Below are 22,959 nucleotides of genomic sequence, written 5' to 3'. Positions count from 1 at the left end.
TTAAAAAGTCACAGAGCTAGTAAGGGCTAGCGCAAGATTTCCAGCACAGGCTGTCTGTCATCATTCACGATTGCTCTGGATTTTTCCAAGAAGTGAAGATGATGACGACGACAATGAGAGCAGAGCTAACATAGAGCGCATGCGTGCTGTGTCCCGGCCCCCTGTTAAGTTCTCGGTCTGTACTTTGATTTAATCTTTACAATAATTTTTTCTGGTAGGTGCTCTTGCTACCGCGGTTTATAGTGGAGCATCCGAGAGGCGAGATAGTCTGCACATTGTCACGAGGCAGAATGAGGACTCAAGTCTGTGTTGGGAGAACATGGCAAAGACAGGGATGCAGGAAGGAATGAGTAACTGGGGCCGGTCGTTCAATCTATTCATGGTCACGAACTCTTGCAAAAGACACAAGTTTAAAAGGTGGCTGACTCAGGATGGCCTCATTTGCATAAGGGAAAAAGAAGAACTTTTGAACATTTTCAAAGGACTTTTAAGGAAACCAGGATGGCTATTTGTGTTCATCGTGAGGTGACTCATACAAGTCATGTTATTGAAAAACAGGAAAATTCAATGCTAATTGCATAGACTTATGGCCTCAGGCATAACAATAATAACAACTTACAGTGCATAGCATTTTAGAGTGCACAATGCACTTTAATATCAGATATCTCATTTAATTTAATTAATTTATTTTTTTGTATTTTAATATTCAGATGTCTCATTTTATACTCACAACAATCCTCCTATTTTGAACTGAGGCGATGGAGGCTTAAGTGACTTGCCCAAGATCACCCAGTTTGCAGAGCCTGGAATTAAGAAAAACATTTGATATATAGCAGATGCTGAGAAATTTACACATACCAGCAGTCAGCAAACTATAGCCCAGGGGCCAAATTCACCCAATAATCAGTTTTTATAAATAAAGTTTTATTGGCACACAGCCATGCCCATTCATTCCATGTTGTTTTTGGTGCCTCAACAGGGGCAGAGTTGAGTGGATGTCAGAGACCACATGACTCCAAAACTTAAGATACTTATTGCCTGGCCCTTTACAGAAAAATTTTACCATCTCTTGACATACACCATCTCATATTTCAGTTTAATATTTTAATTTGTACTGTACTCACATGGTTCAAAAACCCTTAAGTGTCAAAAGGTAAGCAGAGCCAAAACCGGTTTGGCTCAGTGGATAGAGCATCGGCCTGCGGAATGAAAGGTCCCAGGTTCGATTCCGGTCAAGGGCATGTACCTTGGTTGTGGGCACATCCCCAGTAGGAGATGGGCAGGAGGCAGCTGATCGATGCTTCTCTCTCATCGATGTTTCTAACTCTCTCTCTCCCTTCCTCTCTGTAAAAAATCAATAAAATATATTAAAAAAAAAAAAAGGTAAGCAGGAAAAGCCCCCTCTATTTTTGTCCCCTCAGGCAGGGCCCTCTCCCCCACAGAGAGCCCCTGTGATAAGCTCTCTTACATCTGCCCAGAGATGGCTTTAGGTCAAATATGCTTTAGAAGCAAATATTCTTCTCTCCTGGCCCCCCTTTCAACGTGATCTCTTCCGAGTCTCACAGAATCCACAGGTGCGGGGTCAGTTTTCTCTCCCAGGCCTTGGACCCCAGAGATTGCTTCCTTCATTTCCCTTTACTTTGCAGGCCAGGGGCTCACCTAGCTGCTGAACGGGGGGTGCACTCACCCATAGAGAAGCCCCCTCCATCCCTGCACTCTTCCTATTCCACCACTACCCACATCCCATCTCTTAAAAAAAAAAAAATTCACACATTCACAAAGAAGAGAGACGAATACAATAAAAATACAATGGACCCTCATGTCCCCACCCTCCAGCTTCCTCAATTAGCAACATTCTGCTCTCTTTACTTTTCTGTACCTTTTTCGTTGCTTATTTTTAATTGGGGTTAAAGTCACATCGCATAAAACTAACCTTTTCTTTCCTAGTACATTCACAATGTTGTGCAACTATCACCTCTATCTAGTTCCAGAACATTTCCATCACCCCAAAAGGAGGTCTTGTCCCCATTAGCAGTCACCACCCCCCTCAACCACTAATCTGCTTCCTGTCTCTATGGATTTTCCTGTTCTGGACATTTCATATCAATGGAATCATACACTCTATGGTCTTTTGTATCTGGTTTCTTTAATTTAGCACAGTGGTTCTCAACCTTCTAGCCCTTTAAATACAGTTCCTCATGTTGTGACCCAACCATAAAATTATTTTTGTTGCTACTTCGTAACTGTAATGTTGCTGCTGTTATGGATTGTAATGTAAATATCTGATATGCAGGATGGTCTTAGGCGACCCCCGTGAAAGGGTAGTTTGACCGCCAAAGGGGTCGCGACCCACAGGTTGAGAACCGCTGATTAGCATAATACTTTCAAGGTTCCTCCATGTTGTAGCACATATCAGAACTTCATTTTTCTATGGCTGTATAATATTCCATTGTATGGGGGACCACATTTTGTTTATCCATTCATCAGTTGATGGATGTTTTAGTTGTTTCCTGGAACGTCATATTACCTAACCCATAAATACTTCAATCTGCATCTCTAACAGATAAGGACTTAAAAACACACACAATCAAAATGCTACCAAAAGCCCTCACAAAATTAACACTAATTCCATAAGATCCCCTAACACTCAGTCCAAGCTCGATTCTCCCTGTTTAAACAATGCCACTCTTAGACTTATTGTGATCATTTTGCAATATATACAACTATTGAATCATTATGTTGTACACCTGAAACTAATACAATGTTACATGTCAATTGCATCTCAATAAAAACAAACAAACAAGCGACGCTACTTTCCTCATGAGATCTTTCCCCCCACTTTGTCTCTCCGTTCTGGGAAAATTATGGGGACTCTCTGCGCTCCAGATGCCTCTTATAAGTAAAAGAGGAGGCTCATCTTTAAAAGGAGCCCCTTTTACAAAGAGGCACGGTTACCCCAGTTTTTGGGTCCTAAGCCTACACAAGTGGCAGACAGACCAAAGAACTTGCCATCAATTGCCTTTTTTGCCTTGAACGATTCCGTTTCCCTTACCTTTCTGTTCAAAGGAAAGAGGCTGGGGGCGAGGGGAAGCTGTTTTGAGGATGAATAGGAACTCTCAGAGAGGGGCTTAGCAGCTGTCCGCTCATGATTCATTTATTTATTTTTGGGGGCCAGGGCATCCATAATTTAGGTTGCGACCTGGTGGAGGGGATGTGGTTAAATGACAAGCATGGCTGCGTTTCCCCACCGGCCTGTTATACACGCCCGCTCCGCCCTCCCGCAGACCCCCGAGGCGGAGGAGCGAGCGCCCACGTGTTACCACTTTTCCTCTGCTCCTTAGAGAAGCCAGTGTGGACTGAGGTGGAGTGGAGGACAACAGCGTCCTTCCGGGGAGAAGAGCCCTGTGCTGGGAGGTAGCGGGACAGTGTTGGGGGGATAGAGGAGAGGGAGAAATTGATTCCCGCCCCCCCACCCCCCCAGCAATGGAGGGTCATGCCCTTGGCTGGAGGTGCCTCCCCGTGCAGGATCCCCGTGCAGCACGTTGCTGGAGGTGATCAGGAGCTTTTGAGCCGCTTTCCCTCCCCTCCCTCCTCCCAGCATCAGGGAAACCTCCTCCTCCTCCCCCTCCCGCGCCCCCCCCCTCCCCCGGCAGCTTGCACAGCAGCCCCGCTTGGCGCCTGCCTTTGTGGGGAGCCTTCAGCTCAGAACACGGCTGCTTCTGGCATTCCCCCTTCTCTCTCCTCTCTCGGGGGGCCCCTTCCCCTTTGCTTTGGGTCGGCAATGGATGCGTGGGCTTCAGCCGGCTGGGCCCCCTGGGTGCTGACAAGGTGGGACCCTCGGGGCACCTGGAGGACCCGCTGCGCTGCGCACTAGCCACACCAGGGGAGCCCGGAGCCCTGCGATACACGTGAGTGAGTGGGGCTCCCCGAGGCGGGAGGCTGGGGGCAGGGGGCACGGGGCAGGGTCCTGCCGGGGGTTCAGTCTTTATTTTCTTGCTGTAACATTACCTCCGTGAGCAAAGGTAGGAACCTATGGTCTCCCGCTTCTGGTGATTATGAATAGCTTCTCTTGCGGGGTGTGTGTGTGTGTGGGGGGGGGGGGGAGCAGTTTATTTCCAGATTTCACTTGTTTCTGTCTTAAAAACCACCTTCTCTTTCTGAACAGTTTCTCTTGGCGGTGGGGGTTGGAGGAGAGGCAGACCCCTGGCTTCCGACACATACTTCTTTCCTTCTTAAAACTCCACTTTCTTTCCACTGCCCTCAGCCCCTTGCAGGTTTGATGCCTCCGCCCTGGATGGGTGACCTTTCCCCAGCGGTTACGGCGTCTGACCTAAGGCAAATGTTACTTTTTTAGGTCCTCCCCACCCATTCACTCGGTCTGCAGTCTGGCCTTTCTGGTTTGAGACCCAGGCCGGCTGGGCAGGTGACGGGGCTTGGAAGCCTGCATCCCTCCCCTCCCCCATCGCCCCTGGCCTTGGGGGTCCCCGAGACTAAAGTGGCCCGGCCTTGTTTTCTGTGCTCAGTGCAGCGTGAATGTGTTGGAACAAGGGAGGTGGCAGATGGGGTTTAGGCTGCTGAGAAGAACGGCACCGTCTTAGGAAACCGCTTGCTCCGTTTAGTATTTGATTTTCGCCCTTCCCTTGCGCCCAAGCAAAGCAGGGGCCGCGCTTGACACCCCTCTGTAGAGCACCCCTCCCTTTGCTTTTATTTTGGGCCGAGTGGACTCTCTCCGGTGGCTTTTGTTTCTCTAGAGTGAGAAAGACTGGCGGCGGGTGCGGGATCCGTCTCCTTCTCCCTCTGGCTCCGCCGCTGACAGCTCCCCAGAGCACGTGCTCGCGGGGCCCCTGGGGCGCAGGGGGGAGGCACACGGCCCCGGGCTTCCCTGCCCCTCCCCATGGGCTCTGTTTTGGGCCGTCCTGAGGGACTGAACTGGGAGAAGGAGCTACACTAGAATTTATACAGGAACACGGCACATCTTCCCGGAGGTGCTGCCTTCACTGTGGCTGAACCCTCAAAAAGGGGCGCTCACACCTGCGCCCCCCCTTACCTCCAAACAAAGGTGTGGTGGGTGGGATGGGGGTCTCCACTAGGTATCCAGCTGGGTCCGAGTTTTCTGTTCAAATTCCACAAGTTCAGGGCCACCCACCATTTCCCACGCAGGCTCTTTCAGGGATAGTCTTAGGTCTCTTGTGGGGATGTCGGGAGGTGTCTGTGGCTCAGGCTGGCCCCTCACTCCCTCCATGGCCTCTGGTCCCACCAACACCCCAAGCCTAGGCTGCAGGAAGGCATCCCTTTCCAGACTCTTAGTAGCCGAGTTTATGCCCACAGATATTCTTTTCCCCTCCACAATGTAGGAATTTGCAGAGATGCATAAAGATGCCACTCTAGGGACATTTGCTGTTCTCCATATTTCCTACCCACGGCACCGTGTGATGGGTGGCATTTGTATCTGGCTTCATTCAGCTTCCCTCTAACTCAGTCCTGTCACCCCCCGCCCCCCCCAAAGTAAGCAGAAAGATCAGCACCAGGGTTCCCGAGGCCAAGGGTGGATTTGACATTGAACAAATTACTGGGCAAATGACCTGCAAAGTAATGTCACGTGCAGCCCTGGGACCTCAAATGCTGGGCACCGGGTTTTACGTACTTACTTTATTATTCTTTTCAAGATGTTCGCTTACAGGACCAGAGGGCCCTTAGTGGCAGAGAGCAAGTGAGGGAGATTCTATTCTAGGATCTTTCAACCCTGCTCTCTTCACAGTGACAGACAGGCGAGGGCTCTGGGTGATTTCCTCCCGCCCCCTCGGGCAAGGACAAGCCTATCTGATGGAGGAGGCTGGACTGACTGAGCTAAGGGAGAGGGCCAGCTCATCAGAATCCCCAGGCCCTTCCCTGCAAGTACAGACCTTGGCCCAGCTGGGGCCCTCTGGGAATGCCGTCTTGGGAATCCCGCTCTGCTGAGTTAGAATCTGCATTTGAAATTGATCCTGGGCAAGCCCTGTGCTGGTCAGAACGGGGAAGCCCTGAGTGTCACTGGGCCCCAGTGTTCTGGCTGACAGCTAAGCCAATGGAGGCACTCACCAGGCAGGTCTGGCCTGGTGAGTCCAAGTGCTGGGTGCATAGTAGGGGCTCACTAAATCTTGGCTACTTTTTTGTCAAATAAACAAAGTGTTCCTTTTTAAATTCATTGACTTTCTTTTTGAATTCATTACTTGTTGCCTTTTTTTTTGAAAAAGGAAAAAAAATACACTATTAAAAAAAAGTCACTGGATACAATTACATTGAATTTTAAAAGAAAGAAAAAGGACATTAGATTTTGATATATTGGCTATTAAATTACTCTCCAGAGCAAGGGTGTGTGTCCAATTTCTTTTCATTTTTAATTGTAAAGTACACCCAATGTAAAGTTTACCATTTTTAAGTGAACCATTCCACAGCACTTAGCACATTCACAATGTTGTGCAACCATCATCTCTATTTAGTTCCAGAACATTTCCATCACCTGAATAAAGGGCCGGTCCCCACAGCAGTCACTCCCATTTCCCTCTCCCAGCCCCGGCAACTACTCACCTGCCTTCCGTCTCTATGGGTTTGCCTGTTCTCTGTATTTCATACGCGGGGAACCGGATGATGGGTGGCCTTTGTGTCTGGCATCATTCACTTCTGACTTCTCCTGTAGTTCACATGTCCTTCCTTCCCGTCTTCCACGTGTCCCACCCACCCCTCCCCTAAATCATGCAGGTCACGCATGAGTAGCAGAACCGTATTATAGACCTAATTCACACATTAATTCTTAGTGACCAAGAACAAGGTGCAGGGATTCTTGGTCCCCAAACATTTTTCAGGACTGGAGGCCAGGGCTACTCACTTTTTTCTGACGTGGCTCCCACTTTTGGTCTCCAGTCATTTCTCTCCAGCAAAAGCTGTCGCTATAACTTCTTCCAGCCCCAGTGTGAGGCAGTGTCTTTTCTCCAGCGTGTTCAGATCCCAAGATGCACAATAATTGATTCATGGTGGCACACAGTTGCTACTCAATAAATATTCATTGAATGAACAAAGCCGTCAGCGCCGATAATTACCATTGTAATGAATTAATGTTTTCATATATCAATACACTGATACCACATGAGCCACTGGCTGGCTGAAGGGGAAGAATGAGTGAGGGAGACAGTGAAACTCCTACCAGTGCCAAATCCTGAGAAGTCAAAAATTAAGGGGGAAAAATTAAAGATGTGGCATGTAAGCAAAACGACTGACCCGCTCCTGCTGAGAACATCGCAGAGAGCAGATGTGTAACGGTTTCGTTTACGGGAGCAATGCAAGAGGAACACTCTCCTTCTGGGAGAAGTTTAAATCTTTCCCTGGCGATCTGTCCTTTTCCTTGTAACTTCCAGTGCTGATGGAATCAAGCAAGTTTAAGAGCGAGAGAAAAGAGAATGATAAATGATAAAGGCCGAGGGTTTGGAATGTTGCTCTGGCCGCAATATTGCCCAGCCTAGGCAAGGGGAGTCATTGATTTACCTTTTAGCCAGAACTATGTATCCTTCTTGCTGGCAAGGCACTGCACTAGGCTTTGAGGACTCAGCAGAGAGGACAATCATAATGGTAGTCACAGTCATAATAACAGCAAACACGTATTTAGGGCTTACCATGTGCGGGACACTATTCTGGGCATGTTACGTAGAATGAAGTTACTTTATCCCCACAGCAACTCTATGAAGTACTTGCTCTTATCATCCTCATTTTATAGATGAGGAAACTGCAGCCCAGAGAGGTGAAGTGATTTGCCCAAGGTCACACAGCAGAAGGTGGCAGATGTAGGATCTGAGCCCAGGAAGGCTGGCTGCAAAGCTGGGGTCATTTCTCCACCAACTCCCATCAGCTATTGGTTGGGATCTTTCAAGGGTACTGACTCCCCAGCAGCTCTGGCCTGTCCCTTGCTCCCGTTGCCAGAATGAGCCCAAATGCAGCGAGTGGCAGGTGTTGGAGGCAGGGAGCCACGGCACACGTGGGCAGGCAATGGGTATAACTACTGGCAGAATTCTCTTGGATGCTTCATAGCAGAAGAATCTTTTATGCTGCATTTGGGGGTGGGGAGATGGAGGGCGTTCAGGGCGGAGGCAAAGCGGTGTGGAAGTTGTGAGCGTGTTCAGGATTTGAAGTGGGGGATCCTTTGGGGCTGGCCAACGGATCATCTGATAGTTTATGATGAATTGGAGGGACGAGAGGCTCTGGGAGAGATGAACATGGAGGAAAGGTTACTGTCCATCTGGGTGGGGCAAATGAGGGCCTGAACCAGGGCAAGTGGGAGAGGAAGTAGTAGTAAGATCAGCGGCCCTGACAATAAATAGAGTGTGGGAGAGAGAGGGAGCCCTACAATGGTTGGAGTAGTCAATTCTACTGCATTTTGGTTTCTTGCAAGTTTAACTACCACTGTGCACCTGTGGATACCTGTGTCAGGTCACATCTCTCCTTTGATTAGAACCACCCATGGCTCCCACCTCACTCAGAGTAAAAGCCAAAGTCCTCCCGAGGCCCACAAGGCCCTGCACCATTGTCCTGGTCCCCTCCCTGCCATCACCTCCTATGTGTCCCCTCATTCACTCAGCTCCAGCCACACAGGTCTCCTTGCTGTTCCTTGAACATACTAAGCGTGTTTCTGCTTCAGGGCCTTTGCACAGGCTGTTCCTCTGCCTGAAATGCTCTTCCCCAGAGACTCTCGGGCCTCCTCCTCACCTCCTTCAGGTCTTTACTCCAGTGTTTCTTTCTCAATAGGGCTTTTTTCTGGCCACCTTCTTAAATAACAACTCACTTCCCCTGCCCATTCTTCTTCCCCTTCCCACATCCATTTTCTTTGACATTCTACTTTTTAAAAAAATCTTGTGAAGATATATTTTATTGATTTTGAGAGAGAGCAAGAGAGAGAGAAGCATCAATGTAAGAGAGAAACATTGACCGGATGCCTCCCATATGTGCCCCATTTGGGGATCGAACCTGCAACCTAGGTTTGTGCCCTGATGGGAAACAGAACCAGTATCCATTTTGGTGTACGGGGCTGATGCTCCAACCAACTGAGCCACGCAGCCAGGGCGATATTCTCCATGTTTTAACTGTTTATCATGTTTCTTGTCCGTCTCCCCTACTAGAATGTCAGCTCTATGAAGGCAGGAACCTTGGTCCTGGTCTAACAGTGTCTCAAACAGTGCCAGGCACACAGTAGATTCTCAATAAATATTGCTGGATGAATGCATGTGTGATGGGGGAGGTAATGGATCTATGAACTGAAGTTGGGAGAAATAATTCAGCTTGAGATTCAATAGCTCCTGTGGATCCTGCCCAGCACCCACACTCCAGTCTCCCCTGGGGCTACCAATGAAAACCATCCAGTGATCCAGTGTGCTCATCCAGGTGGGAGGGAGCATGTGTGTTGCTGTGCTGTGATTAGCCAACAAGGGAGAAAATAAATGAAAAGCGAGACCAGCTGTGACACGGTTTCTTCTCACCGGGGGATGATCTCTGCAGCCATCCTCAGGTCTACTCTGGCATGCTGGTCTCAGCCTAGTCCTCAGCCTTTGCCATCTGCCTGGCATTTTATTTAGCTTTGTTCTCACATATTTGGGGCAATTCTGGATTTTGCCCCAAGCAATGAGAGTTCCTTGCTGACCTTGACTTTATTTTTCATTTCACCTTGCTCTTAGCTTCTCTATGCAAAGGTGGGGTGTGGGGTGAGTCCCCACTGCCTCAGACAGGTGGCTTTGGGTTGTGGTCTGAATATTTAAGTACCTTCAAGAGAATGGGATGATGTTTCTATATCCTCTGTTGAGGTTTTTATTTTCTTACACTTAAAAGAACTACCCTTTGAACCATTTCTCAGTGGTATTAAGTACATTCATATATATTATGGCGCCACCATCTTCACCATCCATCTCCAGAATTTGTTCATCTTCCCAAACTGAAACGCTGTCCCTATTTAACACTAACTCCCACACCACCCCCAGCCCCTGGTACCTACCATTCTACTGTCTTTATGAATTTTACTATTCATGGTGCCTCATACAACTAGAATCATACAGTATTTGTCCTTTTGTATCTGGCTTATTTCACTCATCCGACATCCCCCAAGGGGTCCCGGATTGCGAGAGGCCTGGCCTGCGGGGATCAGGCCAAAACTTGCTCTCCGACATCCCCTGAGGAGTCCCGGATTGCGAGAGGGCACAGGCTAGGCTGAGGGACCCCAAGGGTACATGAATCTGTGCACCAGGCCTCTAGTATGCAGATAAGATCTTTGGTTAATCTCTTCCCGTCCTCCCTCCTCCCCCTTTCCTCTGAGATTCATCAGTCTGGTCCATGTTTCCGCTCCTGTGGTTTCCACTCCTGTGCTGAGCATCTGCCCCCTGGTGGTCAGTGTGCACCATAGCTACCAGCCAGTTGGCTGGTTGCTTAGGCTTTTATATATATATAGATACTCATTTTGTTTATCCATTCATCCATCAGTGGACACTTGGGTTATTTCCCTGTTATTAATTTATATCCCCACCAACAATGCACAGGTCCCTTTTCTCTACATCCTCACCAGCACTAATAATCTCTTACCTTTTTTAAAAAATATATTTTTATTCATTTCAGAGAGGAAGAGAGAGGGAGAGAGAGATAGACCCATCAGTGATCAGAGAGAATCATTGATCAGCTGCCTCCCACACACCCCATACTGGGGATCGAGCCCACAACCCAGGCATGTGTCCTGACCAGGAGCTGAACCACGACCTCCTGGATCATAGGTCATCACTCAACCACTGGGCTACACCGGCCGGGCTAATCTCTTATCTTTTTGATGACACCCATTGTAACAGGTGTGAGGTAGTCTTTCATTGTGGTTTTGATTTGCATTTCCCTGATGATTAGTGATACTGAATACCTTTCATTTACCTGTTGGCCATTTGGATGTCTTCTTTGGAAAAATGTCCTCTACCCATTAATTGAATTGTTTGTTGTTGTTGTTGTGTTTTTTTGTTTGTTTGTTTGTTTTGCTATTGAGTTATATGAGTTCTATTTATTTGTTTATTTTTTGGTTAATCCTCACCCGAGGATATTTTTCCATTGATTTTTAGAGAGAGTAGAAGGGAGGCAGGGAGGAGAGAAGGAGAGAGAGAGAAATCTATGTGGGAAAGATACATTGATTGATTGCATCCTGTCCGCACACTGACCAAGGCCAGGGATTGAACCTGCAACCCAGGTATTTGCCCTTGACCAGAAATTGAACCTGAGACCTTTCAGTGCATGGGCTGACACTCTAACCACTGAGCAACACAAGCCAGGACGAGTTATATTTCTTTAGGTATTTTGGATACTATCCTTTTATCTGTTATATGATTTGCAAGTTATTTTCCCACTCTGCAGGTTGCCTTTTCATTTTTCTGGTGGTTTCCTTTGCTGAACCAAAGTGTTTTAGTTTGATGTCCCACTTATTGATTTTTGCGTTTATTGCTCCCTGTTATAAGCTTTTACTTCTAGGTGGAGCCTTCACACTCACCCCAGACCCGGTTACCTGCTCTGGAGATTGTTTGTTCAGGGCCCAGAAATCACTTCTGTTATCAGCCAAATAAAACATCCTGCGGAAGATGACAAATGCATTTGAAGGCTGGTTAAAAATGACATTTAAGTTATCTTCACCCCAGCTGTTAGACACGCTCTGCTGAATTTCACACCCTTCGCCTGGAACTCAGTAGAGGATACCATTTCCAGGGGTCTTAGCAACCCTCTGTTTTGTCCAGGGCCTGATTAAGGGGCTTCACTGACTGAGGTCTTAGCACATAGGACAAGACAGGCAGGAGGGAGACTGCCCAGGAAAGCTCAAACAACTAGTGGAAGAAAGAGAACAAAGGCTGGGGAGAGAACAAGAGGGAATAGGTGAGAGGAAATGATTTCATGCGGAGATGCTGTCTTTTAGCTCTCTTTTAAGCAAACACTTTGGTGTTCTCAACAGGACTTCACCCCTGTGTATATTCCCCTGAGACAATAAGCTTGCAAAACGCCAGGAAAATATTCATTAAATGAAACCAGTGTTGCTTCCATCAAGTAGTGCATTAGTTAGGGAATTGTGGTAGGCTGCCCCTAAATTCATATAGTGAAGCCCTAACCTGCAGTGTGGAGACAGGAGGTCATCAGGGGCAGATGAGGGTGGTTTCCCCATGATGGGATCAGTGCCGTGCTAAGAAGAAACACCAGAGAACTTCCTCTCTGTTTTTTTCTCCATGTGAGGACACAGCAAGAAGGTGGCTGTCTGCAACCTGGGAAGAGAGACCTCACCAGGAACTTGACCAGGCTGGCACCCTGGTCTCAGACTTCTAGCTTCTAGAATGGCAAGAAAAGAACTGTCTGTTGTTTAAGCCACTCAGTCTATGGTATTTTCTTTTTTCAATATATTTTATTGATTTTTTACAGAGAGGAAGGGAAATGGATAGAGAGTTAGAAATATCGATCAGCTGCCTCCTGCACACTCCCCACTGGGGATGTGCCCGCAACCAAGGTACATGCCATTGACCGGAATCAAACCTGGGACCCTTGAGTCCACAGGCCGATGCTCTATCCACTGAGCCAAACCGGTTAGGGCTATGGTATTTTCTTATGGCAGCCTGAGCTGGACTAAGACAGGAAGGCTGCTGTAACAAATAGGCCCTCAATTGGATGAAAGATTAATCACAACAGAAATGTGTTTCTAACTCACCTGATGGCCCTGGAAGGGTGTTTCTGGTCAGCAGATGGCTCTCCTCCTCCACACGGTGATTCAAGGACCCTGACTCCCACGATTTCAGGGCCCTTAGTGTCTTCCATGTCCAGCCAGAGGAGGAGAAAGGAATGGTCTTGAGGGCATGCTTGCTTTGACTCTTCACTTCTGCTCACATGCAAAGGTGAGAATGAATCAGATGGCTGCACCAATTCAGGAGGAGCTGGGGGTTTAGCCCCTGACCACTGTGTATTCACCAGCATGTGGCCTTGATTTTGGTGGCACTACCTGTTAAATTTTAAAATGTGCACACCCTTTGAAGTAGCGGTGCTATTTCTAGGAATTCATTCTACAGAAATACTTGTAACAATTCACGGAAATCTATGTACAACATGGTGGATGCAACATTTTGGAGAATAGCCAAAGATAAAAAAAAAAAACCCAGGTGTCCAGGCTAGGTATATTCTATAGAATCATTAGAAAATATTATAGGAACTGGTGTGGAATGTTGCCTAAGATACATTATTCAGTGCGAAAAGAGTTGCAGACTTTTATTTCTATATACTTATATACATATATTTATGTATTTATATGCATATATATAATTTCACAAATTCCATGCTTGTAAAAAATTTATTTTATGTGAATAGGATTGTATTTCTGTTGCTGCCATACCAAATGACCGCAAAATGAAAGGTTTAACAATGACCCTCATTTACTATCCCATGGCTTCCATAGGTTGGAGTTCTGGTAGTCTTGGCTCGGCTGTAATCAGGGTGTGGATGGGCTGTGTGCCTTTCTGGAGGCTCATGGGAGAATCCGTGTTCTCATTCATTCAGGCTGTTGCTGGACTGGGGTCCTGTGTCCTTGCTGGCTGTCTCCTGGAGGTGGCTCTCAGCTTCTCGAAGCTGCTAGCATTCCGTGGCTTGTAGTTTCCATCTCAAAACCAGCCGGAATCATCTAGGACAGTGGTCGGCAAACTCATTAGTCAACAGAGCCAAATATCAACAGTACAACGATTGAAATTTCTTTTGAGAGCCAAATTTTTAAAAATTAAACTATATAGGTAGGTACATTGTTATGAACTTAATTAGGGTACTCCTAAGGCTTAGGAAGAGCCACACTCAAGGGGCGAAAGAGCCGCATGTGGCTCGCGAGCCGCAGTTTGCCGACCACTGATCTAGGATACTCTCCCGATCTTAAAATACATAACCCAATTTCAGTAGCAGAGTCCCTTTTGCCATGTAATGTAACCCAATCAGGTGCCAAAATCATGGGGGACAAAATGCTGTCTCTCACGGATTGTCTATGTTTCGGGAAAGTGTGTCTGGCAAGACAAATGCTCTTTGTCAGACTCTGGGTCAGACCTCAGCGGGAGGCCTTGGAAGTCCCCCAAGCCCCGGATCCAGATCCTTGACCTGTCTGCTCCGGACTGTGGGACCTTGGGGCAGCCACTGCTCCTCTCTGAATCTCAGGCTCACCTTTAACATGAGGAAGTAGGTTCCCACTTCCTCTGGGACTTGTGTGTAGGTGGGGAGACCTGGCCTATGTTTCCTTTTCTTCCCAATTCAAAACTGTGTTGTAGGGAGGAAGGGCATATCTATTCCTTTTATTGAATTTAGTGTGATTATTTTATTTTTATTTTATTTTTAAATATATTTTATTGATTTTTTTTACAGAGAGGAAAGGAGAGGGATAGAGAGTTAGAAACTTCGATGAGAGAGAAACATCGATCAGCTGCCTCCTGCACACCTCCTACTGGGGATGTGCCTGCAACCAAGGTACATGCCCTTGACCGGAATCAAACCTGGGACCCTTCAGTCCGCAGGCGGACGTTCTATCCGCTGAGCCAAACCGGTTAGGGCTAGTATGATTATTTTAGCTTTAAAAATATTTGCTGTGATGTCACAAACATGCAGGAAAATGCTGACACGAATTTTTACACATGTATGTGTACTGTGTCCATCGCCAGGTCGAGTCATTCATTCATGCAAGGAGTATTTAACCAGTTAACTGCCACGTGTCCAAAATGGAAACCATCCCCACATGCCACGATACTTTGAATTTAATTTAAAAAAATCAATTTGCAATGAATATTATAAAAAGAAATATATCACTCACAATTCGGGTGTCCTTGAATATTTTCAGTTGAAAGTTCTCATGAAAAAAAAAATGATTTTAAAGCATCTACAGGCGCTTATGGCGTACAAAGGGTTAAGGTGTCAGGGACCCATACCCCAGGTGGGTTGCCAGGCTAAGCAAATAAAAATAAATATAGAGCTCTAACCCATTTGGCTCAGTGGATAGAGCTTCACCCTGCGAACTCAAGGGTCCCGGGTTCGATTCCGGTCAAGAGCATGTACCTTGGTTGTGGGCACATCCCCAGTAGTAGGTGTGCAGGAGGCAGCTGATCAATGTTTCTATCCCATTGATGTTTCTAACTCTCTATTCCTCTCCCTTCCTCTCTGTAAAAAATCAATAAAATATATTAAAAAAATAAATATAGAACATCCAGTTAAATTTGAATTTCAGGTAGACAATGTGTATCCCATGTAACCGGGTATCCTGTATTTTACCTGGTGATCCCACAAGCTGGCTCCCTTGTGTTTCAACCCAGTCGACACCCCATCGTCCCCAAGGCCAATAGTACTCTGACCCTCTTCATAGTCGATTCGTTTTGTCTGTTTTTGAGGTTCATGTCAAGGGAATGGCACCGTGGGCCCTGGCCCTGCGTCTGTCTGGGGGGCCCATCACATTGTGGCCTGTAACGCATCCTTTTTCATTGCTGTGCTGCATTCTGTTGTATGAATGAACCACAGTTTATTTTTCTATTTTCTTGTTGGTGGACCTTTGGTTTGTCTCCTCTTTCGAGCTACTATAAAAAGAGCTTTATGAACCTACCTTTCAGCGGCCACATGAACTCAGGAGTCTAATTACCTGGCCATTTTTCTAAATTTTCCTCTCAGACAGGGAGAAAAAGACATCCTCCCACACCAGTGAATAAATCGAAGGTTTGCAGGGTCACGTATGCCTGCCTGGCCTTATTATTTTATTATTATTATTGTTTTGATCCTCACCGGAGGATATTATTTTTGCATTGATTTTTTTTTTTTTAAAGAGAGAGTGGAGGGGAGGAAAGAGAGGAGAGAGAAACATTGATGTGAGAGAGACATATCGATTGGTTGCCTCCTACACACGCCCCAACCGGGATTGGGGATTGAGCCTGCAACCGAGGTATGTGCCCTTGTTCGGGAATCGAACCTGAGACCCTTCAGGCCACGGGCGGATGCTCTAACCACTGGTCAACTGGCCAGGGCTGGCCTTATTTTTATTTCCTGGATGAAGGACTTCTGAGTTCCCATCCTCTCCTTAGGAGTATTGTGTGTATTTCTAATGTGTGAACTTGCAAAGTTTTAGAGAATGTTTTTCCTTTACTCTTTTGCTAAGTGCCATATCTTTTTACTAATTTTCAGCACAGATAAAGCTGCTCTTCATCAGTTACTAGCATTTGTTTCACCTGTGGGTGGGGAAGCCTGGTGGCCTGTCCATATGAGGTGGGTCACAGAGGTCCCCCAGATTTCCTGGGGTCCCCCCCTCCCGGCTCCTCTTCCATAGCTTCTGGACCAGCCTGTATCAATCAGGAGCACCTGCAGAGACTATCTGGTTGCCATGGCAACTTAGGCTGGTCCAGGCATGGAGTTGGGGGTCAGTCCCCGTCTCAGGTGTGGCTTCCGTTTGGATTTGGGGAAGTGGTGGGTACAGGTGCTTCTGGAAAGTTCTGTTCTTGTTGCGTTAACGGCAAGGCTTTCTGTGGCCTCAGGCTTAATGCTACTTATTTTTTTCTATTTGCTTTCCCCCATTGTCTTCTCTTGGAACCGCCTGTTCATGAAACCTGGCTGCTTCTAGGGGAAGCCAACCCCATGTGCTTTGTCCTCCGTGCTGTGGTTGGACAAACAGAGAAAGGGAATAGCACACCTGGTCACGGGGCCTGGCAGGTGCCAGGGAGGGACACCTGGCTGGGAAGCGCCTGTTGGCCAGCTTTGTTTCTCGTGTGTACACACAGGACAGCTGGGGCTCCGGTGGAACTGCCAGCGAGGGCTGTGCAGAACACACTAGATGGTGTTGTTAGAGCAGCTGTCCCCTCTCCCCATGGCCACCAGGCTCCGCCCACCGGCCGCAATATCAACACAAGAGCCAGTGTTGACCAAACACTTTCCCTGGCCCCGTGCTGTGCTCAGGGTGCTGCCTTGTCACTGGTAAGCTCCCTGACCCACCACGATGGTATCACCCCACATTGTTTAGAAGACTCGAGGGTTAAGTAATTTTCTGGGGACCACACAGCTAGTGCATTGTGTGCTGAGGTCAGACCTGGCAGCGAATACATCATCCTCCCAACCACACTCTATCCCTTCTGTACTTAGAAGTCCTTGACTTCAGGCAGCTGTTTGCAAAGTGTGTGATGATGGTTTCCTGAACCCATTCATTCATTCATTCATTCATGCAAGAAATGTTTAAGGTGCCAGGGACACAATGGCAAACAAAACAGAACAAGATCCTCAGCCTATGGGGGGAGGCAGCTGTTATTCAGGCCCACACATAAGTCCCAGTCCCAGAGAGGGACCGTCCCCACGGGGAAGATCTCATTGGAGGACGTGAGGAGTGTGCCTGCATTTAGCGACAGCCCTGAATAATGAGAGGAACTTGGCTCCCAGTCTCCCACTGGAGATGAGGGGAACAGCATTCTAGGAAGAGAGAACAATAGATACTGGCCTGGGAGAAGCGACTACCTCAGTGCAGGTGAGAGCTGAGGAGGGCTGTGCAGTGGTGGGAGGGGATGGGATTCAGGATGTGTTTTGGAAGCGAGTGGGTAGGACCTGCTGATGGATTTGACTCAAGGAGTGAAGGGAAATGGTTCGGCCATTAGCACTGGGGGCCATGTGCTGTACTGCAGGGCGCGAAACGCAGCGTGTGGATGTCTCAGAAGATGGCACCTGGGCTGTGTGTGTCTTCGCTTTTGTCTTTCCTGCTCCTCTTCCCACCTTCCCAGGTACAAATACCCTTTCTGTAGGTGCCTGAATCTTTTTCCACGAAAGTGTTCCCACTGCGCCTGGTCTCTGAGGTCTTAGCTAAATTGTAGATACTACACAGCACACCCAACCTGACAGCTGGGTTCTCTCTTCTCTCTCTCTCTCTCTCTCTCTCTCTCTCTCTCTCTCTCTCTCTCTCTATTTATTTGGGGGGTCTCTCTTTGAGGTTGATGCAGTAAGAATATTTTTGGGGGTGGTCTTTGTTAGCTAGCAGGTGTACCATGGCCAGGGCCACAAAGTACAGAAGGTGATGGTGCGGCCCATCAACCTCATCTTCAGATCCTTGCAAAATAGACCTCAGGTTCGGGTGTGGCTTGCTGAGCAGGTGAGCATGCGGGCAGAGGGCCGTGTCGCTGTTGGGTCATGCTGAAAGGAGATACTGTTACTCTGCTCCCAAGCGTCTCCAATTGGAAATGACGAAGGAAGCGAGAAATGGTTGAGAAGCAATACAGCTTGTGTTTCTTGGGTGTCCTTTGCTGGGAGTATAGTTCTTAAACATTTATTCATGTTGCTCTCATTACCCTTATGTTACTACCAGATGACAATCAATGATGTAGCATTGGTTTTTTTTTCAAATATATATTCTTTATTGATTTCAGAGAGGAAGGGAGAGGAAGAGAGAGATAGAAACATCAATGATGAGAAAGAATCATTGATTGGCTGCCTCCTGCACGTGGGACCGAGCCCGCAACCCAGGCATGCGCCTTTGACCAGAATCGAACCTGGGGCCCTTCAGTCCGCAGGCCGATGCTCTAGCCACTGAGCCAAACCAGCCAGGGTGATGTAGCATTGTTTTTATTAAAAAAAAACTTTTTTTTGGCAGAAGAGGGATGACTCCTGAAGGTAGTGATGAAGCTTGAATCTACCTTCTGTCCTCAGTTTTATTGATGTAAAATGGGGAACAAAATGCCTTCTCTGTGTAAGTGCTTATAAAAGGAATAACAGATTTTTTATCAAACTGAGGGGAACGCATTTGGAAAAAGCACAAAAGACTATAAATGCGTGGTTGTAGGCAGTTACAAGTAAGGTTTCGTGGGATAAAATCGAAGCTTCAGGGTGTCAGGAAGGATAGATCTATTAAACTCCATTAGTTACATGATTTGGAAAGAAACTTATATCAAATTGTGTGCTTCAGGGAGGCTGGGAGAGTTATCGAATCTGTGGATATTTCAAGCAGGGGGAGAGGAAACAGAAGGTTGCTAAGCCTGTCTTCTCACACCCATTTTTATTTTTTTATTTTTTGCAACCTGGGGTGGTCTTGTTCTCTGCACCCATCTCCTTACACTGCTGGGTGTTGAGGTGACTGTGCAATATTTGTGTCTGAGGTTTAACCTAATGCTATTTCATTCATACTGACCTTCCAGTGGGTTTGCTTTTCTTGGACAGACATGGAGAGGCTAATGGTAGGGGCTGATGCTGGTGGGAAAAATCATTTTGGGATTAAAAATATGCTGTTGGGTGAGGTGTGCATTTCGAAAGCCATGGACTGTCTCACTCCAAGAAGAACCAAGAAAAGCCCTCCCCGTGGTCCAGCAGGTCCTGCACAAGCCCCCTCCTCTCCTCCCCTCTCCTCTCCTCCTTGATCAACCACAGACACCCCAGGCTCCTCCTTATTCCTTGAGTGAGTCATGTGTGGCCCTGCCTCAGGACCTTTGCACGTGCGATTCCTGCTGCCTAGAACACTCTTCCCTTAGATACCCACATGGCCACTGCATCCGCTCCTAGGATGTCTGCTTAGATGTCATTTCCTTAGTGACACTCTCTGACCCCCTAGTTAATACAGTAACCAGCCCACCCAACACCTCTATCAGTTCCGGGCTGAGTTGTGTCTCCCCCAAATTCAGATGTTGAGGTTCTAACACCCAGCACCCCAGAATTACGACTATATTTGGAGATGGATCTTTAGAGAAGTAATGAAGGTAAAACGAGGTCCTAATCCAGTGTGGCTGGTGTCCTTAGAAGAAGAGGAGATTAGGACACAGACATGCACAGGGAAGGTGATATGAAGACACAGGGAGAGGAAGGTCAGCTACAGGTCAAGGAGAAATCATCCCTGCTGACACCTTCATCTCGGACCCGTAGCCTCCAGAAGGATGAAGAAATAAAAGTCTGTTTAGGCTGCCCAGTCTGTGGCCCTTTGTTACAGCGGCCCCAGCCAACAAATACACCTTCCCCGTTCAATTTCTCTCCAGAGCACTTTTCAATTCCTCATCTCTACGTAACGTTCCTGTGTTGTTCATTGCCCTCCTCACCCTGAGAATGTCCATCCCATGATGTGGGGGACATTTGTCTGTCTCATTCCCAGTTGCCCAACACGGGGTGGGCGCATGGTGGCCTCACTCCGCGTTCGTTGAGTGAATAAGTGAGTGGAATGGACACACAGATCTTCTCGGGGCTGTCAGTTCCTCTGGTGTTGAGTATCCACCTGGCACATTCATGCGTGGTGGGAACTTGTCCATGTTCTCTTTCCAGAAAGCCAGCTGAGGTGGCCAGAGCAGACTCCCTTGACAGGTGGCCACACCCACGTGGATTTTAAAGCTGAACCTTGAACTCGCCCTTCCCGTTTTCTAAGTGGCTTTCTGGAGCTCCCAGGACCCAGGGACCCGAGGATCCCGACCAAGCAGGCTCCTGCCGACCCATTTTGCAGAGGGGAACACGGAGATGCTGAGATAGCCAGCGACCCTCCCTCTGCGGCCGGCACCTCCGAGGTGGAACGTGTGTCCGGGGACACAGCTCATGGCATCTGTTGCCAGGCAGCTCCTAAGAACTGGCTTTCCTGCCCGGAGTTGCCAAGGAAATACTAAATCCCGGTGGGCTGGGCCTGGGGTGTATTTTGACTTCCCGGGAAAGGCTGTCTGGTCGCCTGCACTGTGCTTTGATCTGCCTCCTCGCCTGTCCCTGTGCTCACTCTCTCTGCACCCCTTCACTCTCCCTCTCTCTCTCTCTTCTCTAGTTTCACCCTGTGCTGGAAGCAGAAGACCCCGAGGTTTCTGAGCGAGGCCCATGGATGTCGAAGCCTTCCTGAGTCCCAGACCCCATGTTCTCCTCCCGTGGTCATTATGATGCCCTGCAGGACGGTGGCTCAGGGCCCCCAGATCCGGCCCCCCTGGGCCCACCCGGCACCTTGCAGGTCCCACGGTCCCACCGGATGAGCGGCAGCTGCGAGGGGCCCTCTCTGAAGCGGCGGGGTGGCCTGGTGGACCACCGGGATGTCATCTTGGCCCACCAGGCGCACAAAATCCAAAGCACCCCCCAGGCCAGGAGGAAGGAATGGGAGTGAGTATGCACGGGGTGGATGGCCAGCCCCAGCCCTGGGCAGGGACCTGGGGTGCGGGGCCATACGAGGGGTCTCTTGAGGTCAGGCACAGCTCATTTCTCACAAATTTGGGGGGGAGGGGGCGGGCGGGTGCTTGCGACTGGAACACATTTCATAAGCTGTGCTGGCTGCTGACACCTCAAATTCCTTCCCTGTCTGTTGATTAATATCAGCTGCCTTAAGACCCCTTGGGAAACCCCGGGGCATCTCATGGTATCGCAGCAAAGGGGTTAATGGTAGGTGAAGCAGGGTATCCTCAGAGGACCCTGCTTGGGGACCTGGGAGGGGTTGGCAGATAATTCCAATGGGCGTGAACCTGCTGAGAAATGCCACTTTCTGGGGGCGTGGGAGGGGTGGGGGGAGGGTGGGAGGGAGAAGACAGGAATTGCTCTCCTCAACCAGTGGCAGAAAGACAAGTTTGTGACGAAGGTAAAGAGGGGGCTGTGAGACTGGGGTGACTCTGGAGATCCTGGTCCTGGCCCCCCTTTCTCTCTGCCCCCGAAGGGGATCTTCTCCTGGGACCTGCTGTGCAGACAAGGGTTGGGCTCTGAGCTGTCCCTCTCACGTGCTCCTGGCCCATGGCCTCCCTGGGCTCAGTGTCTCTGGGAAATTGCTCTTTCTGGGCTGCCGGAGGGCCGAAGGCAGGTTGTGCGAAGGATCAGTTCTGGTTACAGAGGAAGGAGAGCCGGCACCGGTTCCTTTTTTCTTTTTCTCAAGAGTTTCTTTGGCAAAAGCTCAGAGCCGTGTGGCTTCCGGCAGAGATCAGGTGGGATGTGAAGACTGATTTCAGGATGATTGGGGCTGAGCCTGACATGGAGGCTTATCACTCCTGGGACCCTGAAGCCCCTCTCCCACCCGCTGCTGCTCCAGTCTGGCAGGCACCACACGGCTCTCCATCAGGCTTCTTCTATTTTCCATCTGCTGGAAGGGGGAGCTGGGTATGGATGCCAGTGGGGTTTGCCGTGTGCCGATGAGGGCTGTGTAAATACAGGATGCAAGGAAGACTGGATTATCTATGGGAGCCATTAAGATCTCAGGTTGAGTGAGAAAGGTAGTGCCAGTTTGGCCTCTGAGGTGGTTTCCTGAGGTTAGCCTGACATCTGGTGGCACATTCCGGCATCCTGTAGAAAGGGAATGGTGGTGACAGGACACTGAGGTCCTTTTGACTTTCTCCTCTCCACCCATCCATCTAGGCACCTATCCATTCATCCATTCATCCATTCATCAGTCCATCCATCAACCCATCCACCCTTCCTTCCATCTATCCATCCATCACTTCCTAAATAACTAGGGTGCACCTAACATCTGTAGGTACAATGCTAAACACCGTTCTTCTATTACCCGCTCTCCAGGACTCACCTTCTTTCTCTTCTCCCTTCTATTTAGTCCCCGTTTATTTCCCTTCTCCTCCTTTTTCCTTTCATTTTATTTTTAAAAAGAAATTTGATTAGTTCCCTCAGAAACAGTGAGGCTTCTCTAAGAAATTAGAATGAATTATTTCCAAAGACCCATTAAGAAGAGATTTTTAGGGAAGGAAAAAGGGTCAGTGAATTAAAGAGATAATAAAACACACCCTGTTGCCCAAGGATAATGATTAAGTATAATCTATATCTATATCTATAAAAGGCTAAGCGACCGTTCTACTGGCCAGACTTTCCCGTATGACACACACTGACCACCAGGGGGCAGACACTCAACACAGGAGCTGTGGAGCTGCGGTGACTTGGCAGCAGCAGTTCTCGGGTGACATACCCTGGAACCAGAGAAGAGGGAGCCTGGTTCCTCCCGGGGCCCTGCAATTCCACCTTCAGCCATGGGTTATGTTGTTGCTGGGG

At 48.3% G+C, this 22,959-nt stretch overlaps 1 protein-coding gene across 6 annotated transcripts in view; it reads left to right on the top strand.

The window, feature by feature from the left end:
* Window positions 1-3,658: 3,658 nt before the first annotated feature.
* CACNA1A (calcium voltage-gated channel subunit alpha1 A) overlaps window positions 3,659-22,959 on the top strand; it is a 304,210-nt gene continuing 284,909 nt past the window's right edge. For 3 of the 6 annotated variants that reach the window (XM_059696563.1, XM_059696564.1, XM_059696566.1), the window contains exon 1: window positions 20,836-21,084. In XM_059696563.1, the coding sequence (XP_059552546.1) occupies window positions 20,846-21,084 (239 nt within the window). In that variant the 5' untranslated portion in view covers window positions 20,836-20,845. Of the gene's footprint in view, window positions 3,909-20,761; window positions 21,085-22,959 lie in introns of those variants that run through there. The other 3 variants (XM_059696565.1, XM_059696571.1, XM_059696569.1) reach the window with 3 other exon arrangements.

This window comes from Myotis daubentonii, chromosome 5 (genome assembly GCF_963259705.1).
Source record: "Myotis daubentonii chromosome 5, mMyoDau2.1, whole genome shotgun sequence".
NCBI classification, from domain to species: domain Eukaryota; kingdom Metazoa; phylum Chordata; class Mammalia; order Chiroptera; family Vespertilionidae; genus Myotis; species Myotis daubentonii.
This window is presented reverse-complemented; position numbering and strand designations above follow the sequence as displayed.